Raw genomic sequence first — 18,937 nt, forward strand, 5'->3', positions numbered from 1 at the left:
TAACACTAATAGAATCTTTGTATATGGAGACGTGTTTATAAGCCGCAGCCTATAAACAAAAATAACAAGGAAGAAGAATAGACTGCTTAACGTGACCCGAAATGCGGGGATAAAAATTGAAATAATTGACATACACGTGATTCCGTGACACAAAATTACACGCGTTCTTTGTGAGTGGGCAAACATTCAAAATCAGCAGGGGATCAAATACTTATTTCCTTCACTGTAGCTGCAGAGAGTGGGCCAGCTCAATATTGAAGATTGTAATGCCATTAAAGAACATGTGTGTGTACACGTGGCACACGTGCTTGTCTGTTAATAAGTTATAATCTAAATGGTAATTGTATGCAAAGACTAATGCAGGCTATAGATGGGGAGAAAAACGGCAGATTTTCGGCCGATTAACGAACTATCGGTCGGTCTAAAAAACTTACCTGACCACCAATTATTACGAAAATCGGCCGATTAATGAGTAACCTATAACGGGAAATGATGTCATTTTGTGGCCTTTGTGATCCTTTTTCGGAAAACGATCGTTCGTTTTTGACCATCAATGAGGATAAAGTCGGGCGTTTTTCGAAAATTTTCCAACATCACCGATAATCTGAAAGTCCAAAATACACGAAAAACGGCCGACAAAATCGTCCACTAACGATAAGATAATCGGCCGGTTTTATTTTCGGACGAAAAATCGGCCGTTTTTCTCCCCATCTATGGCCTGCATAAGTCTAGTTATGTATAATGTACGCAATTAAAGTTTACTACATACAATGCATGTCTTAAATTACAAATGGATCTACATAACAGATTCTAAAAATAACTGACAAGGCGATTACCCCAGGGGCATATACTGCTGGACAATTTTACTTAATCTGATACAATGCACCTAATGGTCTAAGTATGGAGTATGATTTCATTATTTATTTATTTATTTTTTACCAGATGTTTTCTCTCTGGTTATGTATCTAGATAATGCACTACTCCATTACCTTATAGTGCCATTTGCAACAGTTTATTCTTTCGATAAACTGAAAAACTTCCATAAAAACTATTGAAAAAAAAGAAATTACATCCAACACTGGAAATTAATGTAATACTGCTGACACAGAGTATATAGGAAAATGTACTAATACATTTTACAATGTCCAGTCAGCTGTTCAACTTGTGCTTTCACTCAAAATAAACATTAAGACAGTGACATCCTGTCCCAATTCACCGAACAGCACCCAAAATCATGTCCTGCTGACACCCTCATTAACAACGTTATGAAGTGTTAAGTAATAGATAAATGACTTACATTATGGCCCATACGAGTTGAATCTAGTTTTTTCAGATTGTCAGCAGGGGAATTGTAAATAGGCAGTGCCACGGATGTCTGTGTTTTTAGGTGCAGGACCTTAATGTTGTTCCAATTCTGAAAATAATGTGGAAAAAAGGTCAGCTTCAACTAAAATGACACACCAGTCATAAGCAAACACAGTTGGCGAAGCCATCAAACCTAAAATTGGAGTTAGCAACCTGGTTAAGTGAAGCCCATCTCCGGGGAAACCAAAAATTCTATCCTGCAGTGGGGCTGCCCCCACACTAAAAGGGTTAAGTGATTGGTTATGTCTAAGTACCTTAACCCCTTCACACCTAAGGTTAAAACAAATCTTAAAGCCTAAGGAGGGGGGGAGAGAGAGGGGGGAGAGAGAGTGGAGGGGGGAGAGAGAGAGTGGAGGGGGGAGAGAGAGAGGGGAGGGGGGAGAGAGAGAGGGGAGGGGGGAGAGAGAGAGGGGAGGGGGGAGAGAGAGAGGGGAGGGGGGAGAGAGAGAGGGGAGGGTGGGGGGGGGGAGAGGGCGGAGGGGAGAGAGGGGGGAAAGGGGGGAGAGAGAAGAGGGGGAGAGGTAGAGGAGGGGGATAGGGGAGAGGAGGGGGATAGGGGAGAGGAGGGGGGGGGGGGGGGATAGGGGAGAGGAGGGGGGGGGGGAGAGATAGGGGAGGGGGAGAGAGATAGGGGAGGGGGGAGAGAGATAGGGGAGGGGGGAGAGATAGGGGAGGGGGGGAGATAGGGGAGGGGGGGAGATAGGGGAGGGGGGGGAGATAGGGGAGGGGGGGGGAGATAGGGGAGAGATAGGGGAGGGGGGGGGGAGATAGGGGAGGGGGGGGAGATAGGGGAGGGGGGGGGGAGAGATAGGGGAGGGGGGGGGAGAGATAGGGGAGGGGGGGGGAGAGATAGGGGAGGGGGGGAGAGATGGGGGGGGGAGGGGAGAGAGATGGGGGGGAGGGGAGAGAGATTTGGGGGAGGGGAGAGAGATAGGGGAGGGGGGGAGAGATAGGGGAGGGGGGAGAGAGAGATAGGGGAGGGGGGAGAGAGAGATAGGGGAGGGGGGAGAGAGAGATAGGGGAGGGCTTGAAATATCCCAGGCTCCAGGTCGCCATGGTGACTAGAAATGGTGTCCTGGCGCCTGGGATTTTTTTCAGCCCATTCCCAGTTATCTAGTTGCTGACCGCACTATAGCCGAACGACTGCTAGAACATTCGGCTAGTTCTGGGAGGGCACCCATTGATCCACCCACCCCCCTCCTGCATGCCTCTCAATACATGTAGGCAACCTCAGGACCGTTTTTCCACTTTTTGCATGTCTTGTCGCATAATGGGGACATCTTCTCTAAGGTGTTGGAATTCGTTAGTGAGAGTACACAGAGAGGAATTACAAGCTTTGCTGTACTGGGTTGTGAAACCATCTCCTTGGCTACTAAGTGTATGAATCTCTCCAACTTGTTGGTAGCATCTTTAGGAGCATGGGGGCAAAGGTCTCACACCATTTTGAGGTAGCTTGTCCAGTGCTGCAGGATCCTCTTTCTTTGTCATGGTTTGGGTGAATGCATACTAGTGCAGGATAGCACACTGAGGTGTTCAAATATAAAGGGAGTGGATAAAGAGCCATTTCACGCCAAGCAAAGCCTCCTTTGCCTACGTTAAGCCGAGTGCTGGTGGGAGCTGTGAGATCAGCACATTCTCACATTGGAAACCAGACCACAACCACCATTAATGCCATTAGGAGGAAATGTCCCCTCTTACCTGGTCTGTGAATTTTGGTGGGTGGCCTTTGTGACGGGCGCGGCGTCAGACCCCAGCCGTTCTCACCAACTTGTGACCGAAGGACCAGCCAATCTAAGACCGCGCTGCCACTTGCGTAACAATGCCACTCTCAGCTGCGCCCTGCACAGATTTTCTAGCTCTCTGGACCACAATCTATGTGCCAGCAGCCTGAGAGCGATTGTTACTGGGTCAGGTTAATTACGCAATTAACCCTTCACACTGCCACCACCACCTTTTTACAGAGAAGGAGGAAACTCACAAATCTTAGCAGTAACATTATGATGTTTGAATAAGCGTCTTTATACACACTGCCACCGCAGACAGATGTATGCAGAGGGTTAAAACACAGGGTAGCACTCTTCAGAGACAGGGATTCTTAGTTTGCATTAAAAAGTTTTAGAAACAGTTCAAAACTTTTCAGAAAATAGGATTTATTACTAAAAAGGTCAAAATGGTACAATAAAAATATTTACAGAAAAAGATGTAACAAATATATATATAAATAGAGCAAAAACACAACAGAGAGATAAAGAAAGAAGTTTCAAAAAATAGGATACCTGCAGAAGTCCTTGGTTTAAGCAGAGCTCAAGTGTCCTTAACAAAAGGGTACCTTTTCTCCCAAAGTTGGTTCCTGATGTTAAAAGGGATAATCTCTTCTTCCCTCTCTCCAGGCATGACAGCCTTTTCTAGTGTCCCAGCACGGGGTATCCACTCAAGCCAAGGGCCAATCGCCTCATTTGGGGAGGGGTGTTAGGCGGAGACCCAGGCTGTGACTCAAATCCCTCCCAAGTTTATACCATGGTCAATAACCTTCCATAGGTACATGTAGCATCCTATCCACTGGTAGAATAATATGCAGAATCATATTCTGAACGTCCAGACACCAAATATGACATATCTTACCGTTCCAGATAAAAACATATTGCTTTCTACTCTCGTGTAGGCGCCACATAGGGGTGTAAGGTGTCAGGTGACTCGTGTTAAAATGACCTATCTGAATATATGCTTTGTTTTAAATGGGCCTTGTTCCTGTCGGGATTTATGAATTTGGATGAAAAAGTGATTCAAGTGGGATGTAATTTTTACAGCCACTCTGAGATAAGGTTTCATGTCAAGTGAAGGACTGAGTTATAGCTTTACGACCCGGCCAGATGAAAGGGTGAACCAGACATCATGGAACAAGGCGAATTGGGGTTACAACCATGAAGATATCCAGCTGTGCCTTATGCACTTGTGACCCCAGCACACACACACAGACGTCATTCCTGCAAGGGGAGGGGGACTGGAGGGGGAGAGAAAATGGTATTTGCAGGGTCTGATACAAAATATGGTTGTCATCTGTGCGCACAATTATCACAGCCTTCTCTTGTCATGTTAGTAAAGGTGCCATATTGGTTTAACAGAATTATCAGTACTCAGTGGGATGTTCAAAGTTTTTTTGTTAAACCCAACCTTAATTTACACTTAAACAATTTTGTCTCTAATCTTGTTTGGAGGGCTCCTTGATTTTCAGGTCTGCTTTTCAAGTCTGTGTGATTCACAACAGATGCAAAACACACTCCATTTGTGAGCTGCAGCAGATATCAATGGAAAGTCAACAGCACCCTAAGCGCAGGTCACAAAGACACTGTTTGCCCGCATCTGATCGTTTGGTACGTCTGTACCATGTGATCCGGTTGCAGTGCATTTTACAAAGCAGTGTATGCACTACTTTTGGTGTAGGTGATTTTAGTCCATTGAAAATGAAATGCCTGAAATCGCACCGTAAAGAAACACATGTGAATTGCACGAGAATGCACAGCACGTTCCTGTGTGATTCATATTTGGCCATGGTGTCAACTGGCCCTCACAGAGAACCCACATAAGGGGGGGGAGGGCTTATAAGGTGCAAAGGATAATGCTGAAAAGGTGTGAACAAAAATGCATTTTGATGAATCAGACATGTGGACAGGATTGTAGTGCCATTACGAACATGAGGGCTGGTTGACACGTTTGACACGTTCCGGTGTGTTTTTTATGCTTCCCAGTTCATTTTTTCCCCTCTCTTTTTCTTCAACTTTAACTAGTTGCCGACCGCAGATAGCCGAATGACGGCTACACTGCGGCCGGCCAGTTCTGAGTGGACGTCATATGATGTCCTCCCAGAACACGCTCTCCTGCGCGCCCCAGGGGGCGCGCACCCGGCGATCTCCGTGATCGCAGTGTCCTACGGACACAGCTGATCACGTGATGTGGTAAAAGGCCAATCACAGCGGCCTTTTACCACGTGATCAGCGGTGTCCAATGACACGCTGATCAGAGGGAAATGCAAGTGCCGATTCTCGGCTGCACTTTCCTCACGCTGTCAGATCGTGAGGAAAGTACTGCCGAGAACCGGCAGTTGTCAGAGCGGGGATCGGCACCGATCATCAGGGCACTGATGATCAGTGCCCTGATGATCGGTGCCCAGCAGTGCGCCCACCTGTGCCCAGCAGTGCACCCACCTGTGCCCAGCAGTGCACCCACCTGTGCCCAGCAGTGCACCCACCTGTGCCCAGCAGTGCACCCACCTGTGCCACTCTGCAGTGTCACACACCTGTGCCCAGAAGTGCCACCTACCTGTGCCCAGCAGTGCCACCCACCTGTGCCACCCACTTGTGCTGCCCACCAGTGCAGCCAGTCAGTGCCACCAGTCAGTGCCCAGGGGTCGTGCCAGTCAGTGCCCAGCAGTGATGCCAGTCAGTGCCGTCTATCAGTACCCATCATCAGTGTCACCTATCAGTGCCGCCTATCAGTGCTGCATATTAGTGCCGCCTATCCGTGCCACCTCATTAGTACTGCCTATCAGTGCCCTTTAGTGCTGCCTATCAGTGCCCATCAGTGCTGCCTCATCAACGCACATCAGTGAAGGAGAAAAAATACCTGTTTGAAAAATTTTATAATAGAAACAAAGAAACTTTTTTTTTTCCAAATTTTTTGCACTTTTTTTATTTATAGCGCAAAAAGTAAAGCGCCCAGTGGCGATTAAATACCACCAAAAGAAAGCTCTATTTGTGAGAAAAAAATGATCAAAATTTCATATGGGTACAATGTTGCATGACCGCGCAATTGTCAATCAAAGTGTGGCAGCGCTGAAAGCTGAAAATTGGCCTGGTAAATAAGGGGGTATAAGTGCCTGGTAGGCAAGTGGTTAAATAGGGACACGTGCGTTTTACCATGTTCCAGTACATTTTAGGGCAGGAAAAATGCAACCTGTTCTACTTTTCTTTCTGCGACTGGAACTACAAGCACTGATGTGAATTCTGACATTGACAACCATATAACCTAATTTCTGTGAGCTTTGGATGCAGAGAAAAGACACACTGAAATGCATGTAATGTGAACTGGCTCTAATAGAAATACAAATTCCAGTATACTCCAATTTGTAGACTCTAACTTGTATTGGGATTTTTTTTACTCAGACATGTAGCGGCATACATTTTGGCCAAAATTTATGAAGAAATTGGATTTTTTAAAATTTTTTTATTGGTATGTTTTATAAGAAAAAATAAATAAAAAAAAATTTCCCACAATTTTTAGGCTTTTATACAATTAAACAAAACCCAGTGGTGACCAACTACCACCAAAAGAAAGCTCTATTTGTGTGAATAAAATATTAGAAATCTCATTTGTGTACAGTTTTACATGACCAAGCAATTGCCAGTTAAAATAGCGCAGTGCCAAACAGCAAAAAATGGCCTAGCCATGAAGGGGTAAACTCTTAAGCTTAAAGAGTAACTCCACTTTTGTTGAGAAAAAAAACATTCTCCTCTGGGTGATCTATGTACATTGCAAGGATTTTAATAAACTGTGTTGCAAATTCCTACCTTTGGTTATTCTGAAGTAGTAGCTGTTTGCTTGTCTGTGTCCATGTGCAGAGTGAATCTGTATGGGAGGGGTTTTATAATTATCAATCAGCTGTTACACCTGCAGGGCTCTAATGAGAAAAATTGTAGGATCTGCATCTCTTTAAACATTTCCCTTTGCAGGGGACAAAGTATTTGATCCCCTGCTGATTTTGAATGTTTGCCCACTCACAAAAATGATCTAAAAATCGAATGGTAGGTGTATTGTAACACTGAGAGACAGAATAGCAACACAAAATTCAAAAGAAATGCATGTCTAACAGATTATGCACTGATTTGCATGTTCATGAGGGAAATAAGTATTTGATCCCCTTCACAAAACATGACTTCGCACTTGGTGGCAAATCCCTTGTTGGCAATCACAGAGGTCAGACGTTTCCTGTTGTTGGCCACCAGATTTGCAAACATCTCAAGAGGGATTTTGGCCCACTCCTCTTGGCAGATCCTCTCCAAGTCATTAAGGTTTGGTGGCTGATGTTTGGCAACTCGAACGTTCAGCTCCCTCCACATATTTTCAATTGGATTAAGGTCTGGAGACTAGCTAGGCCACTCTAGGACCTTTAATGTGCTTCTTCTTGAACCACTCCTTTGTTGCCTTGGCCGTATGTTTTGGGTCATTGTTATAGTCACAGAGTCTCCTGTAGAGTATTGCGCCAGGGGTAGTGTAGATCGTTTTTTCCAAGCCAAAGCTTTGTCCCAACTGTCTACAGATCATTGCTCCCAGAGCAGAAAAGCATTTATGCTGGTTTATAATATGATCAGCATATTGCTCTGGTGAGTTTATTCAGTTTATTCGGTGGTGGATTTCGTTTGAATTTATTTCATCATTATCACTTTATATATATGTTTTTTGAGACTTTACATGATTTTTTATATTAATATGATTTAGATTTATTTGTTCATGGACATTTATTTTATTATAATTTTTTTTACTAGCGCAGTCTGAAAAATTGTATTTATTTATATGCACCTTATTATAGGGCAGATTTTGCCTAGATTTTGACATAGAAATTGTTTGTAATTATTATTATTATTGTTCTGGCGCCACTTATATTTATTTAGTCTAAAATAGATCCCAACTGGGATCTCCCTGAGGGGACCTGTCCAATGCTGCAGGAACAATGTGATAGTTTGAATCTCCAGGACGTTGATGCTCAGTTGAGCTTTGTTGTCCAGTGACCTTGAGCCAAATTTGAGTCCAAAACTTTTTCTTAGCCCGACTAGCTGGCATCTGCCACGACTACTGTCCAGCGAGGAGAAAGAAAGTACTACCTGGCCTGCAACGATGGAAACCATAACCACTAGGGGACAGAGACCCTCATTAACCATTCCAAATGAATCTGGTTGTCCCAGGAAGAAGGTACCCTGACCCACTTGGACAGGAATTTTTTACTGCAGAGCACTCATATGAAACTGGGCATATGGAACTGTTTTGAAAGTAGCCACCATCAGACCCTGAGCCTGCAGGCAAACTATAGGGAGGGCCGCTTGAGGGACAAAAGCCACTGGGTGACAGGTTAGAGCTTCTGGAGTTTGGCAGAAGAAAACACCTTGGCCTGCTTCAAATTGAGAGCCAGGTCAAATTACTAAAAAAATGTGGATGGAGGCAAGGCAGACTTCTCAAGGGTCAAGAACAAGTGAAGTTCTGCAAGGAGCATATGGTAACCTCGATATTGTCCTTTAAGGCTGAGCAAAGCTCCGCACACAGGAGCAAATCTGCCAGGTAACAAAGTGTTCCCCTGTTGTTTCAGCAAGACAGGAAGCAGGGGCAAAACCTTGGTAAATACCTGGACAGCGAAGGCCAGTCCAAAGGGAAGCGCAACAAACTGATAATGCATGCCCCCGAGTACATTCATAAAAAAACAGCTTGTGCCTCACACAGATGGCAATGCGCAGAGGAGTCCTGGAAGTCTATGGAGGCCAGGAAAATGCCTGGATGAAGAGCGGCAACTACAGAGCACATAGAGTCCATTTTGAACTGTGGGATCTGCATAGAGGCATCCAAAGCCTTGAGCTCCAGGGCTGGGCGAAACTCAATCCCTTTGGGCACCTCTACACAGTCTAAAGACCAGGAAACAAAGAACAGCCTAAAAACATCCCCAGCTATAGCCTAAAAATATCCCCAGCTGGGGGCCAAAAAAACAAATGGGAGGGGGAGAGCACATGGAGACCGTGCCACCACAGCGCTAGGAGACCTCCACAGGCAAACCGGTCTGCACATCCAGGTAGGACGGCCCTACATTCTGGGGGTGAAAGAGTAAGAAAGGGCCTTCTACAAAAGAGTGTCTTCATTTTTGAGTACATGGGGGATGCTATGGGGGTAGCACATATCCATGAAAGACCAGAGTAACAGCCATAAAGGAAGCAGGAAGTAATTTCCTTCAACGGTGAATCTTGAGGAGTCTCTGCCAGAATATGAGTGTATATGTGGGTATTTTTAATAAAATGAGTGGTTTGAGGTCTGCACTGTGTTCTTCACTTTATATCTTACATGATAGAGTGAGGTGAGAAGACGCCTGGGGGGTTGTTTGATGGTGGTGGTCACAACTGTGTTTTTTCAAGTGGTGAAATAAGGCAAAAAACAGAAAAAATTGGATGTCATTTATCACATGAAGATTGGATAGTATTTGGGGACGGTTATTATCGTGTTTGGACAATTACGCATATTGTTTATTGAGAACAAACATTTTTGGGGTTTATACATTTCTATGAAAGTAATGAAGGTATGCTACCAACAACTGCGCTGAATATATAAACAAGTGATAAATGCCGTTATCAAATAAATAATAACTGTGTATAACCACATAAACTAAGCTGCCCATTTAAAAATAAATAAATCATATAAAAAAAAAAACACTTTAACCACTTGCTGACCAGCCACAGTACATTTACTGCGGCAGGTTGGCACCGCTGCGCAAAATCACCTATATATACACAAATGATTTTGCATTTCCAGTAGCGACCACCATACCCAGACCGCCGATCGCGGGAGTCAATTACCGTGTCCTGGTCGGTGATTACCCGCCGGAGCCCGGCGATTACCGGCAAGCGCTGATGGAGAAGAAAGCTGTATTGTTTACACTGCATTTCTCCTCCCTGTCAGTTTCAGCACACTGGTCCAGATCGCTGAGCACAGCCTTCTGGATCAGTGTGCTTACAGTGAAACACTCCCCTCACACAGTTAACCCTTTGATTGACTTCACGTTAACCCCTCCCTCCCCAGTGCCATTAGCACAGTGTCAGTATTTTTTTTTTTTTTGCACTAATCACTGTATTGGTGTCACTGGGGATGTCAGTGACCCCAAGTCAGTTCCCCCCCCAGTGTCAGAATTCCACCACAGTCCCGCCATAAGTTGCTGATCGCCGCCATTATTAGTATTAAAAAAAAATTAAAAATTCCTGTATACACCGCCATTTGTAAACGCTATACTTCTGCTTAAAATTTACACGTACTGGGATTTTTTTTTAGCAAAGACATGTCGCAGAATACATTTAGGCCTAAATTTATGCCGAAATTTGATTTTTACATTTTTCTACTGGACATGTTTTATAGCAAAAAGTCCAAAATATTGTTTTTTTTTTCCCCTCAAAATTGCCGGTCCTTTTTTATAGTGCAAAGAATAAAAACGTGCAGGCGATCAAATACCACCAAAAGAAAGCTCAGTTTGTGGGAAAAAAAAAAAAGACGTAAATTTAATTTGGGTACAGCGTTGCATGACCGCACAATTAGCAGTTGAATTAGTGCAGCACTGAGTAGCAAAAAGAGGTCTTGTCATTAAGGGGGGTAAATCTTCTGGAGGGCAAGTGGTTAACAAGTATTCAAGTGGCGCATAATCAATATAAAAAAAAACAGTAAAGTGAATAAAAATATTCCACAAAAAAAAAATTAATAAATATATAATTAAAATAATTATGTATAGCCCCCCCCCAAAAAAAGTCCAAATAATATCAATAAGTCAGTTCAAAAAAAGATCACATGAAAGAATCTTGTACAAAAACAAGTGAATAAATATGATTAGGTTGGATGTGACGAAACACGTCCGGGCGTGGCTGTTCGGCAACCGGAAGTGACATGGGGGCTTCTGCGATCGAGGGCCGGCAGTGATGAGAGCACCGACTTGGCTTTCTTCACTCTAAGCTGATTTAAGCTAAACAACTTTGGGCATTTTACTCATTTATATCTTGGAAGTGGCAGCCTATTGTGGCAATAAAGAGACTTTTAGTTGGTACTGCACCATTGGGGCTCTCTCGTTTCTTTCTCTTACATGGTCATTTGAGTATGGAGTGTTTAGGAGAAAGGAGTCCTTGATCTTTACTTCCTAAGTTTGAATATTGGAGTTCAAGGAGTACCTGTCTTGGGATTCTGGTTTTTCCAAGAGAGAAGGAGATTGAAATACCATAGTGGTCTGATTTATCTCTTGAACATCGTCTGTTAAAACCTGGTTTGCCAGCCATGAGAGTGGGAGGCAACACTTGCAGGTGAGTGCACACCTCAGAGGGGGGCACTCCACACATATATTCACTTGTTTTTGCACAAGATTCTTTCACGTGGTGATCTTTTTTTGGATGGACTTATTGATATTATTTGGATTTTTTTTGTACTATACACAATTATTTTAATTATATATATTATTTTTTTTTGTGGAATATTTTTATTCACTTTTATACACTTTACTGTTTTTTTGCAGAGAATATTGATTATGCGCCACTTAAATACTTGTTAAAGTGTTTTTTATTATAAATTTCTATGTATGTGAAATATATAATTTGCGGCACCTATTTATTTTGCATAATATTTGGTTTGCACATATCTGTCACAGATTGACATTGGAATATATAGATTTTTGATTAAGGGACAGTGGGATAGATTTGAGCGCTTCACTTTAATTTTTTAACGCATGGTTATATAAGTGTGGCAATTGCATTCATCAGTTACTCAATGTTAATATTCGAGTCCTATTTTTATACATTCTATTTTTTGATAGGTCTATGCTTCCATATTAGCACTACCAAGCATGGGTTTCTTTTCTATTTTCTCATTCACAGGAATAATCATTTGCTTTAAAAAAAATATTAGGAGTTGATGAATAGCCTTTCTCATTTGTATATAATTTGTATTTGGAATGTCTCTGTACTGCCAAATACTCTGTACCATGGAAGTAAAATACAAAAAATGTAAAGTAAATAAATAAGCATATGGGGTACCATTGGCAGCTTCTCATCTAGTACTTTGGCTACAGCTAGAGTGTTTTCAACAATATCTTCCACTTCCATTCCTGTGTGACCCATACGTATGGCGCTGAAAAGTACCAAACACGACAACATAAAAATTTGTATAAACACATCAAACAATCTGGCTTAATTTTAAATACTGCTTGTAAATCACTCACTAGCAGCACCCTCTGTTGGTGATATGAAGTTGTGTTCCCTGGATGAACCGGTTGAGTTCAGAAGCCAACTGCTTAGCCTTCAAATTCACAGACTGAGGCTCTCTGCAGAAAGACATTATAGAAGACAATTAGTTTAATTTAAAATACTGTATTTTACAAAGAAAAAAATCTGCAGAAAACAGAGTAACAAAAACGGGGCTAAACTCAAATAACTACAAGAACAGCTTTCACCCTGTGCTATAGTCACCTGCAAATCAATAAAATCAATGCAGAATTTTTCCGTTACTTAGAAGCAAAATGTCTACCTGCAGGAGTGCGAGCCTTCTTTTTCTGGAGAGCAGAGCACCCTTATCCCACGATTACCTGATATACTAGTTCAAAGAGGGACCAAAAAAGCATCCCTTAAAGGGTAGCTGCTCGAGGCATTTCTTGCATAGGAGTTCTGCCAATTACCAATTGAGCCAAAGAATCCTTTGTGTTCTGATGGAGTCCCATGCTTGAAAATCTGGCTAAAAGAACATGCCAAGCCATTCACAGTTGCGCAAGGACACAGGTGGAAAGCTCCAAGGGGTGCTGAAAGGAGGGATTGCTTTAGCATGAAGCTAGGGTCTTGGGCCATGCGTTTAGTCCAGAGAGTTTAGATCTGGCAGACTGCTATGCAGCAAACCAAAGCGGCCATGATGGGGTCCCAACGGAGAATAGGCCCTCTTGTCCACTGGGTCCTGGAACACACGATTAACTTTTAGATGTTTTTCCAGGAGGAGGTGTCATAGCTGGCTGCAAGGTTTTTTGAACAATGTTAGTGAGCCTTTCCTAGGTCTGTCCTTGTTAATGTGCAATGCAAAAAGCCCTACCTCTACATTCTTAACCCTTTGCTAATACAGTTTTCAAATCTCGTTACAACTGAAAATCTGCAAGCACGGTACAGACAAGGTTAATTTATGGAAAAACATTGCTGCCCAGCCCTCTCAAACAAATAGAACTACCTAGGATTATTTGCCTTGCTGGAGGGTTTGGAATAGAACATCTAAAAAAAAAAAAAAAAGTAAGCTTCAGTTCTGATTTTTTTTTTTAAGTTACGCTATGTGAATGTTGACAGTAAGCAACAAGTGATACATATACAGTAGGTGTAATCCCAAAGGCTGCAAAATGCACTAAGCTGTCTCTCTCCACAGGCCCCATCAATCCCACTCCACAGCCATGAGCCGAGTGAGCTAGCAAGGCCATCTGACCCCTTGTTCCAGCACTTGTGATCTGCCATGATGTAAGGAGCACAACGTCCCCAAGGTGTACGCAACACCTTGGTGCTTCTGAATCCAGGAAAGTGTCCAAGGATCACAGTGCTGTATTGTGCAAGCCTTAAGACCAGGATAATGGTGTGCACTTGTGCAGGGGAGTCACTGAAACGTAGGCCACACAGGCATAGTTGACTGGAGAAAATTGCAAGAATCAGCACTCAAAGAGAGAAGGATGCAAGCCTGGTAACGTTACCACAGCAATGTCTTCATACTCTGGGCAAGATGTCCAGGACCAGTCCCATTCTGGCTTTAACCACTTGCCTACAGGGAACTTGTACCCCCTTCCTGCCCAGGCCAGTTTTCAGTGCTGTCGCACTTTGAATGACAATTGCGTGGTCATGCAACACTGTACCCATATGACATTTTTATTATTTTTTTGAGACAGATAGAGCTTTCTTTTGGTTGTATTTAATCACCTCTGGGTTTTTTATTTTTTGCTGAACAAACCAAAAACTGAAAATTTTGAAAAAAAAAAAGTATTTTCTTAGTTTTTGATATAAAATTTTGTAAATAAGTGATTTTTCTCCTTCACTGATGTGCGCTAATGAGGCTGCAGTGATGGGCAATGATAGGCTGCACTGATGAGGTGGGCAGTAGTAGGTGGCACTGATGGGCATTGACAGGCAGCACTGATAGGTGGCACTGTTAGGCGGCACTGACTGGCATTGATAGGTGGCACTGAAAGGCAGCTCAGATGGGCACTGATATGTGGCATTGATGTGCACTGGTAGGCACTGATATGTGGCATTGATGAGGCACTGACACTGCTGGAGCTACACTGATCATCAGGCCACACTGATCATCAGTGCCCTGATGATCAGTGTACATGTCCCCTTTGAGGAATGCCGATTACTGGCTCTCCTCTCCTCTTGAGCTGTCAGCGTGACAGCTCGTGAGGAGAGAAATGCAGATAACCGGCATTTCCCTATTTACATGCGATCAGCTGTAATTGGACACAGCTGATCATATGACCGAGCCAACATCTTCAGATCTTTCCAGTGATCAGTGATCCGCTGTGTTCGAGGGACACAGCGTACCACCAATCGCCGCGCTCCCGAAGCACGCACGGTTAGAGTGGGAGGACGTCATAGGTTAATGTTCACAATGGACATACCTCCAAAGGGGTTTTTAGGGAAAGGACTCCGCTGCTGGCACACTACTGTCTTAAACCTATCTAGCACAGTGCATGCAACTCAATAGGAAGAACCATGCTCCAAGGTGATAGCCCATGCAATATCGAACGCTTATCGAGCACCATTACATGTAGAGTCATCCAAGGCTCAGCTAAGGATCCTTCCAATTTGAAAGCTGCAGAAAGGAGCAGCAATGGCTGCAGTGCAAACAGAGATCTTGATAGAAGAATCTTGAGAGCAACAAACTTCTGCACAAAAGTAAGTTTCTCTTGGTAGAGAGAGCACATTCACCACCAAAAAAAAAAAGAGGCTAGCTGGGAGTGGGAGAGGTTATATAGGGGTTGGGCCTGTAGTCCTGTTTTATTTTTTTTCCCCCAAGTGTCCAAATGGCATAACAGTTATACAGTACATGGCATCTCTAGGCTTTAATCTTCTAAGAAATGGGGAGTATTACTTTTAAAACATTTCACGCTTTAAAAAAAATGTTAAGTGGGGTTCATCAAATTAACTCAGTTAAGCATTCAAAACTTGGCCAAATTAGGGCCCCTACTGCTTAACAATGCGAAATAGCATGTTCCTCTCAATGAAATATCAAGCCAAGTAAGCTATGGCTGCCTGTCGCACAGTTAATCTGGTTATGCAAAGGAATGAATAAAACCTGTGTAAAAAAGATCAGCGAGCACTTAAAATCATACAGCAGCAAAATGCACCAAAAAGGAACCTATAACCTTCAATAGCATATGTGATAAGAAAGTGCAGCGCTGAAAACTCAATGATAATGCAAATGATGAAAATATATATAGGATATATAAAGTACCAAGTGCGTATAAGCTGGAGTAATATAGCAATGTGCAATGAATAACGTATAAAATGATCATATAAATAAATCCATTTGAGTTAATCAAATGAATAAATAAATCACTAAAACGTCCATTGTAAGTGTGATATTGTCCTTAAATAATGCAAAGTAAATCTTGTGCTCATGAAATAGAATCCTGTGTTCGGTGAAGTGCAGAAATGTGCTAAAAATGCACACTCACCAGATGCACATTTTAAATACGCAGTGTGTAATGTAAGATTAAATCAGCCAGAAGTCCCCTTTAAGGTGGAATGGATGTACAGCCTGGAAAGGATATCCCTCCTCTGGATACCGGAGCTGCTTTACAGCTTGATGTCACCTGGGATTCTGCGGATTTAATTGCTCAACGATCCTCTATGAAAACTTCCAGCGTAAACGCTTTGGGGAGTATCGGCGCATCATTGAAGACGGTATTGACAACATAGCGTCCCCCGACATTTTCTTGAACAGCACGGTAAATCAACCATGGGACTAAAAGTTTGGGTCATTGAGGCCATGTCCACCGACCTCCCCAGAGCTGAGAGATTCCAGCGTTTATGGTGCAGGGAAACATTGGATTTATAGTCTGGACTTATTATCACCTGGAGGACTGAACGAGGACCTTGAGATTCACACTATTCTATAGAATTATACCCCCCCCCCTTTTTCCTGGTTCTATACCCCTCCAGATTGCGACTTGTTTCTGTTATTCTCGCATCATTTTCTCCAGATACAACCCCCCCCCCTTTTTTTTAAGACTACTTTATTGTTGTACACCATGACTTTTATAATGGTGCAAATAACCAGCGAGTTATTCACCTGTTTACTCATTCATATGTCTAGTCATCTGTTTGTTATTGATATATTTATTCATTTTCCCAGTTCAGTCTGTATATTGAATAAAATGTAATCTCATGCATCTTATATAATACTTGTTATTTAGCCTACTGGGATACCCTTAATGCTGCCCTGCGACAACCTGCTTGCGGACTCCCCCCACTACTCCCCCCCCCCTCTTTTTTTCCCTCCACGCCCCGCACACTTTTCACATTTTTTGTAACATTCTTTTCCCCCTAGCAGTTTTATGCTGTCCCCCCGGTTTTTCTTTTAATCATTGTTTTTATTTTCCATCTTTTATAATTCATATATTTTATACATCTTTTATTTGTTGTACTCCTCTCCATCTTTTAATAGTTTGTTTCTCCCTTGGCCTCCATTGTTTGGTCTTCAGGGGGTGTGCACTTCCGTCTCCTCAGGCCATCCCCTTCCCACCCCTTCTTCCTATTTATTCAGCTCCTATAACTCGTTGCCATTGGTCTTGAAGGAGTTCTGTGCATGCTCAGAAATGTGTCTCCTTCCACGCCCGTACCTAACCCACGTTACTTCCGGTTGCGGTCTCCTGGACAGCGTGCGCTCCATCGATCCCGAAACTTGCCGCGGCAATCTTGGACAACTGATCCTCAGCTCCCCCTGCAGCTGCTGGCTGGCACAGCGAGTTCTCGCATGGTGGATTGAGCCTCTGCACTCTGACGTTTCCATTGAGCTTGTTTTAACTACAAGTTTGTAAGTGTTTCTAGCCGTCATTATTAAAGATTCTTCTGGGTATACTGCACTTAGAAGTGCCTTCTTGTTCTATCCTTCCATATACAGACTGTGCTTCTACTCCTAGAAGTGCTGCCCGATGCTTGTTGTCCAGTGTCTCCTCCATCTCCGGTTGACATCTCTCGGTCCACAGCCTCCTCAATTGCTGTGTCCTATACATATCCTCTGCTTTACCTGAGGATTGTCATCAAACATGAGTCTCTTCATCCATTTGTTTGTCCCCTGCTTTTTTCATTGAACTTATGTCATGGTTGTCATTTTGTTCACATGGGAGCTACATTTGTCTCCTCCCTCTCTGCATTTAGTCATTGCTGAACTTATTCTTACAACAGTGTGTTATGGTATTTGCCATCATTTACACTGCTGCTATTACTGCTCTGGGTATGGTTATATTTTCTTAGATTTTCCTGGGGGATGCTCAGTGATATTCTTTCCATGTCACTAGTCATTTCCTCCACATTAGGCCGGCCCTCTGATGGACTACTTATACTCTGTGAATTTGCAGTGGGGATGTCATGCTCAGCAGGAGGTTATACCCCTCTCCCCAAGGATGCCTACCCTTTAGAAGGTCCGCTTTTTCTGTGGACCTTGTTTACCCCTCCTTTTTGGTTTATTTACTGGTTTACTTTTTTTTACCCAGATGACTAAAAGGGTTCACAATTATCTGTTTGACACTACTTAAAGGATACGTATGGGATAGTACAAATAGATAACATTAACTACCCTTACCACATAACAGCTTTTCTTTCCTATGCTGCTCCAATTTTATTGTATCCCCATTCCAAGCCCTGGTTAGGGCTGAGTAACGGCCCTCTTCAGGTTTGAAAGTTTGGAATGGGTAGTTCCATCTGGAGTGAGCCACCCCCCTCATCCTCTCCTCCTTCAGCTCTCAGCTGTGACTGCGCTTTCCTCACAGAAATTTAAGCTGGAATGTGTCTGCCTGTCATGTGCCTCGGTTTCCATGACTTCACACTGTCAGCAAGAAACAGAGGCACATAACAGTATGCTGAGGGATATGCAACTTCAGGAGACTGTACTGTACAAGAAAAGAATGAATAAATGTTCTTCAACTTCTTCTCTGCTTCACTCTGCAGAGAGAGAACTGATAAAAGTTTGGAAAGGATAGCTCAGCCTGGATGGGCGGGGGAAGGGAGGAGGAGGGAGAAAGCAGCTGTATGTCTGCAAGTGAAACTCAGACTCAAAAGGACCTTGATGAGAGGGGGAGAGAAGCTGCCTGTGTGTGAAGAAACTCAACAGCCTGGATGGAAGGGTGAGTGTGAGAAGAGCTATAAAGCGCTGCTCACATCTTGGGAGCATGCAGACTGTCAGGAGCCGATGTCAGTCATTAGAGGGGAGGGGGGGTGGTTACCGACTTCAATGTTGGAATGACACTGCATTGAGAAAACTCAGGTATTTTCTTCGATTTCAGAAGAAGGGCTGTACATTTCAGAGAGCAGAAAATAATTGTTCACAGTAGCAGCTCACCAGGATTTAGATTATGTAAAAAAAAAAAAAAAAAATGTAACCCATACTTCTCTTTTAAACATTGCACATAGCTTTTCTCCTCTGGCGGGGTGGTATGCTTGTTTTGGAACGCTTTTTATGCTACTATAATGGCTAGCAAATTAAACATTTTGTCCTATAATGTTAGGGGGCTTTGTTCCCTGCAAAAGAGGGGCTGCCTTTGGCAGGAATTGAGCCACCTGTC

The 18,937-nt window shown here is 43.3% G+C and overlaps 1 protein-coding gene across 1 annotated transcript in view; it reads right to left on the minus strand.

The window, feature by feature from the left end:
* RSL1D1 (ribosomal L1 domain containing 1) overlaps positions 1 to 18,937 on the minus strand; it is a 72,517-nt gene that overhangs the window by 43,326 nt on the left and 10,254 nt on the right. The window contains exons 2-4 of the mRNA XM_089667374.1: positions 12,359 to 12,460; positions 12,174 to 12,267; positions 1,298 to 1,414 (exon numbers count right to left, since the gene is read on the minus strand). Coding sequence (XP_089523500.1) covers positions 1,298 to 1,414; positions 12,174 to 12,267; positions 12,359 to 12,460 — 313 coding nt within the window. The remainder of the gene's footprint in view (positions 1 to 1,297; positions 1,415 to 12,173; positions 12,268 to 12,358; positions 12,461 to 18,937) is intronic.

Source organism: Staurois parvus, unplaced genomic scaffold (genome assembly GCF_062004578.1).
Source record: "Staurois parvus isolate SC_StPar_1 unplaced genomic scaffold, SC_StPar_1.0 ptg003225l, whole genome shotgun sequence".
In the NCBI taxonomy this organism is placed as follows: Eukaryota; Metazoa; Chordata; class Amphibia; order Anura; family Ranidae; genus Staurois; species Staurois parvus.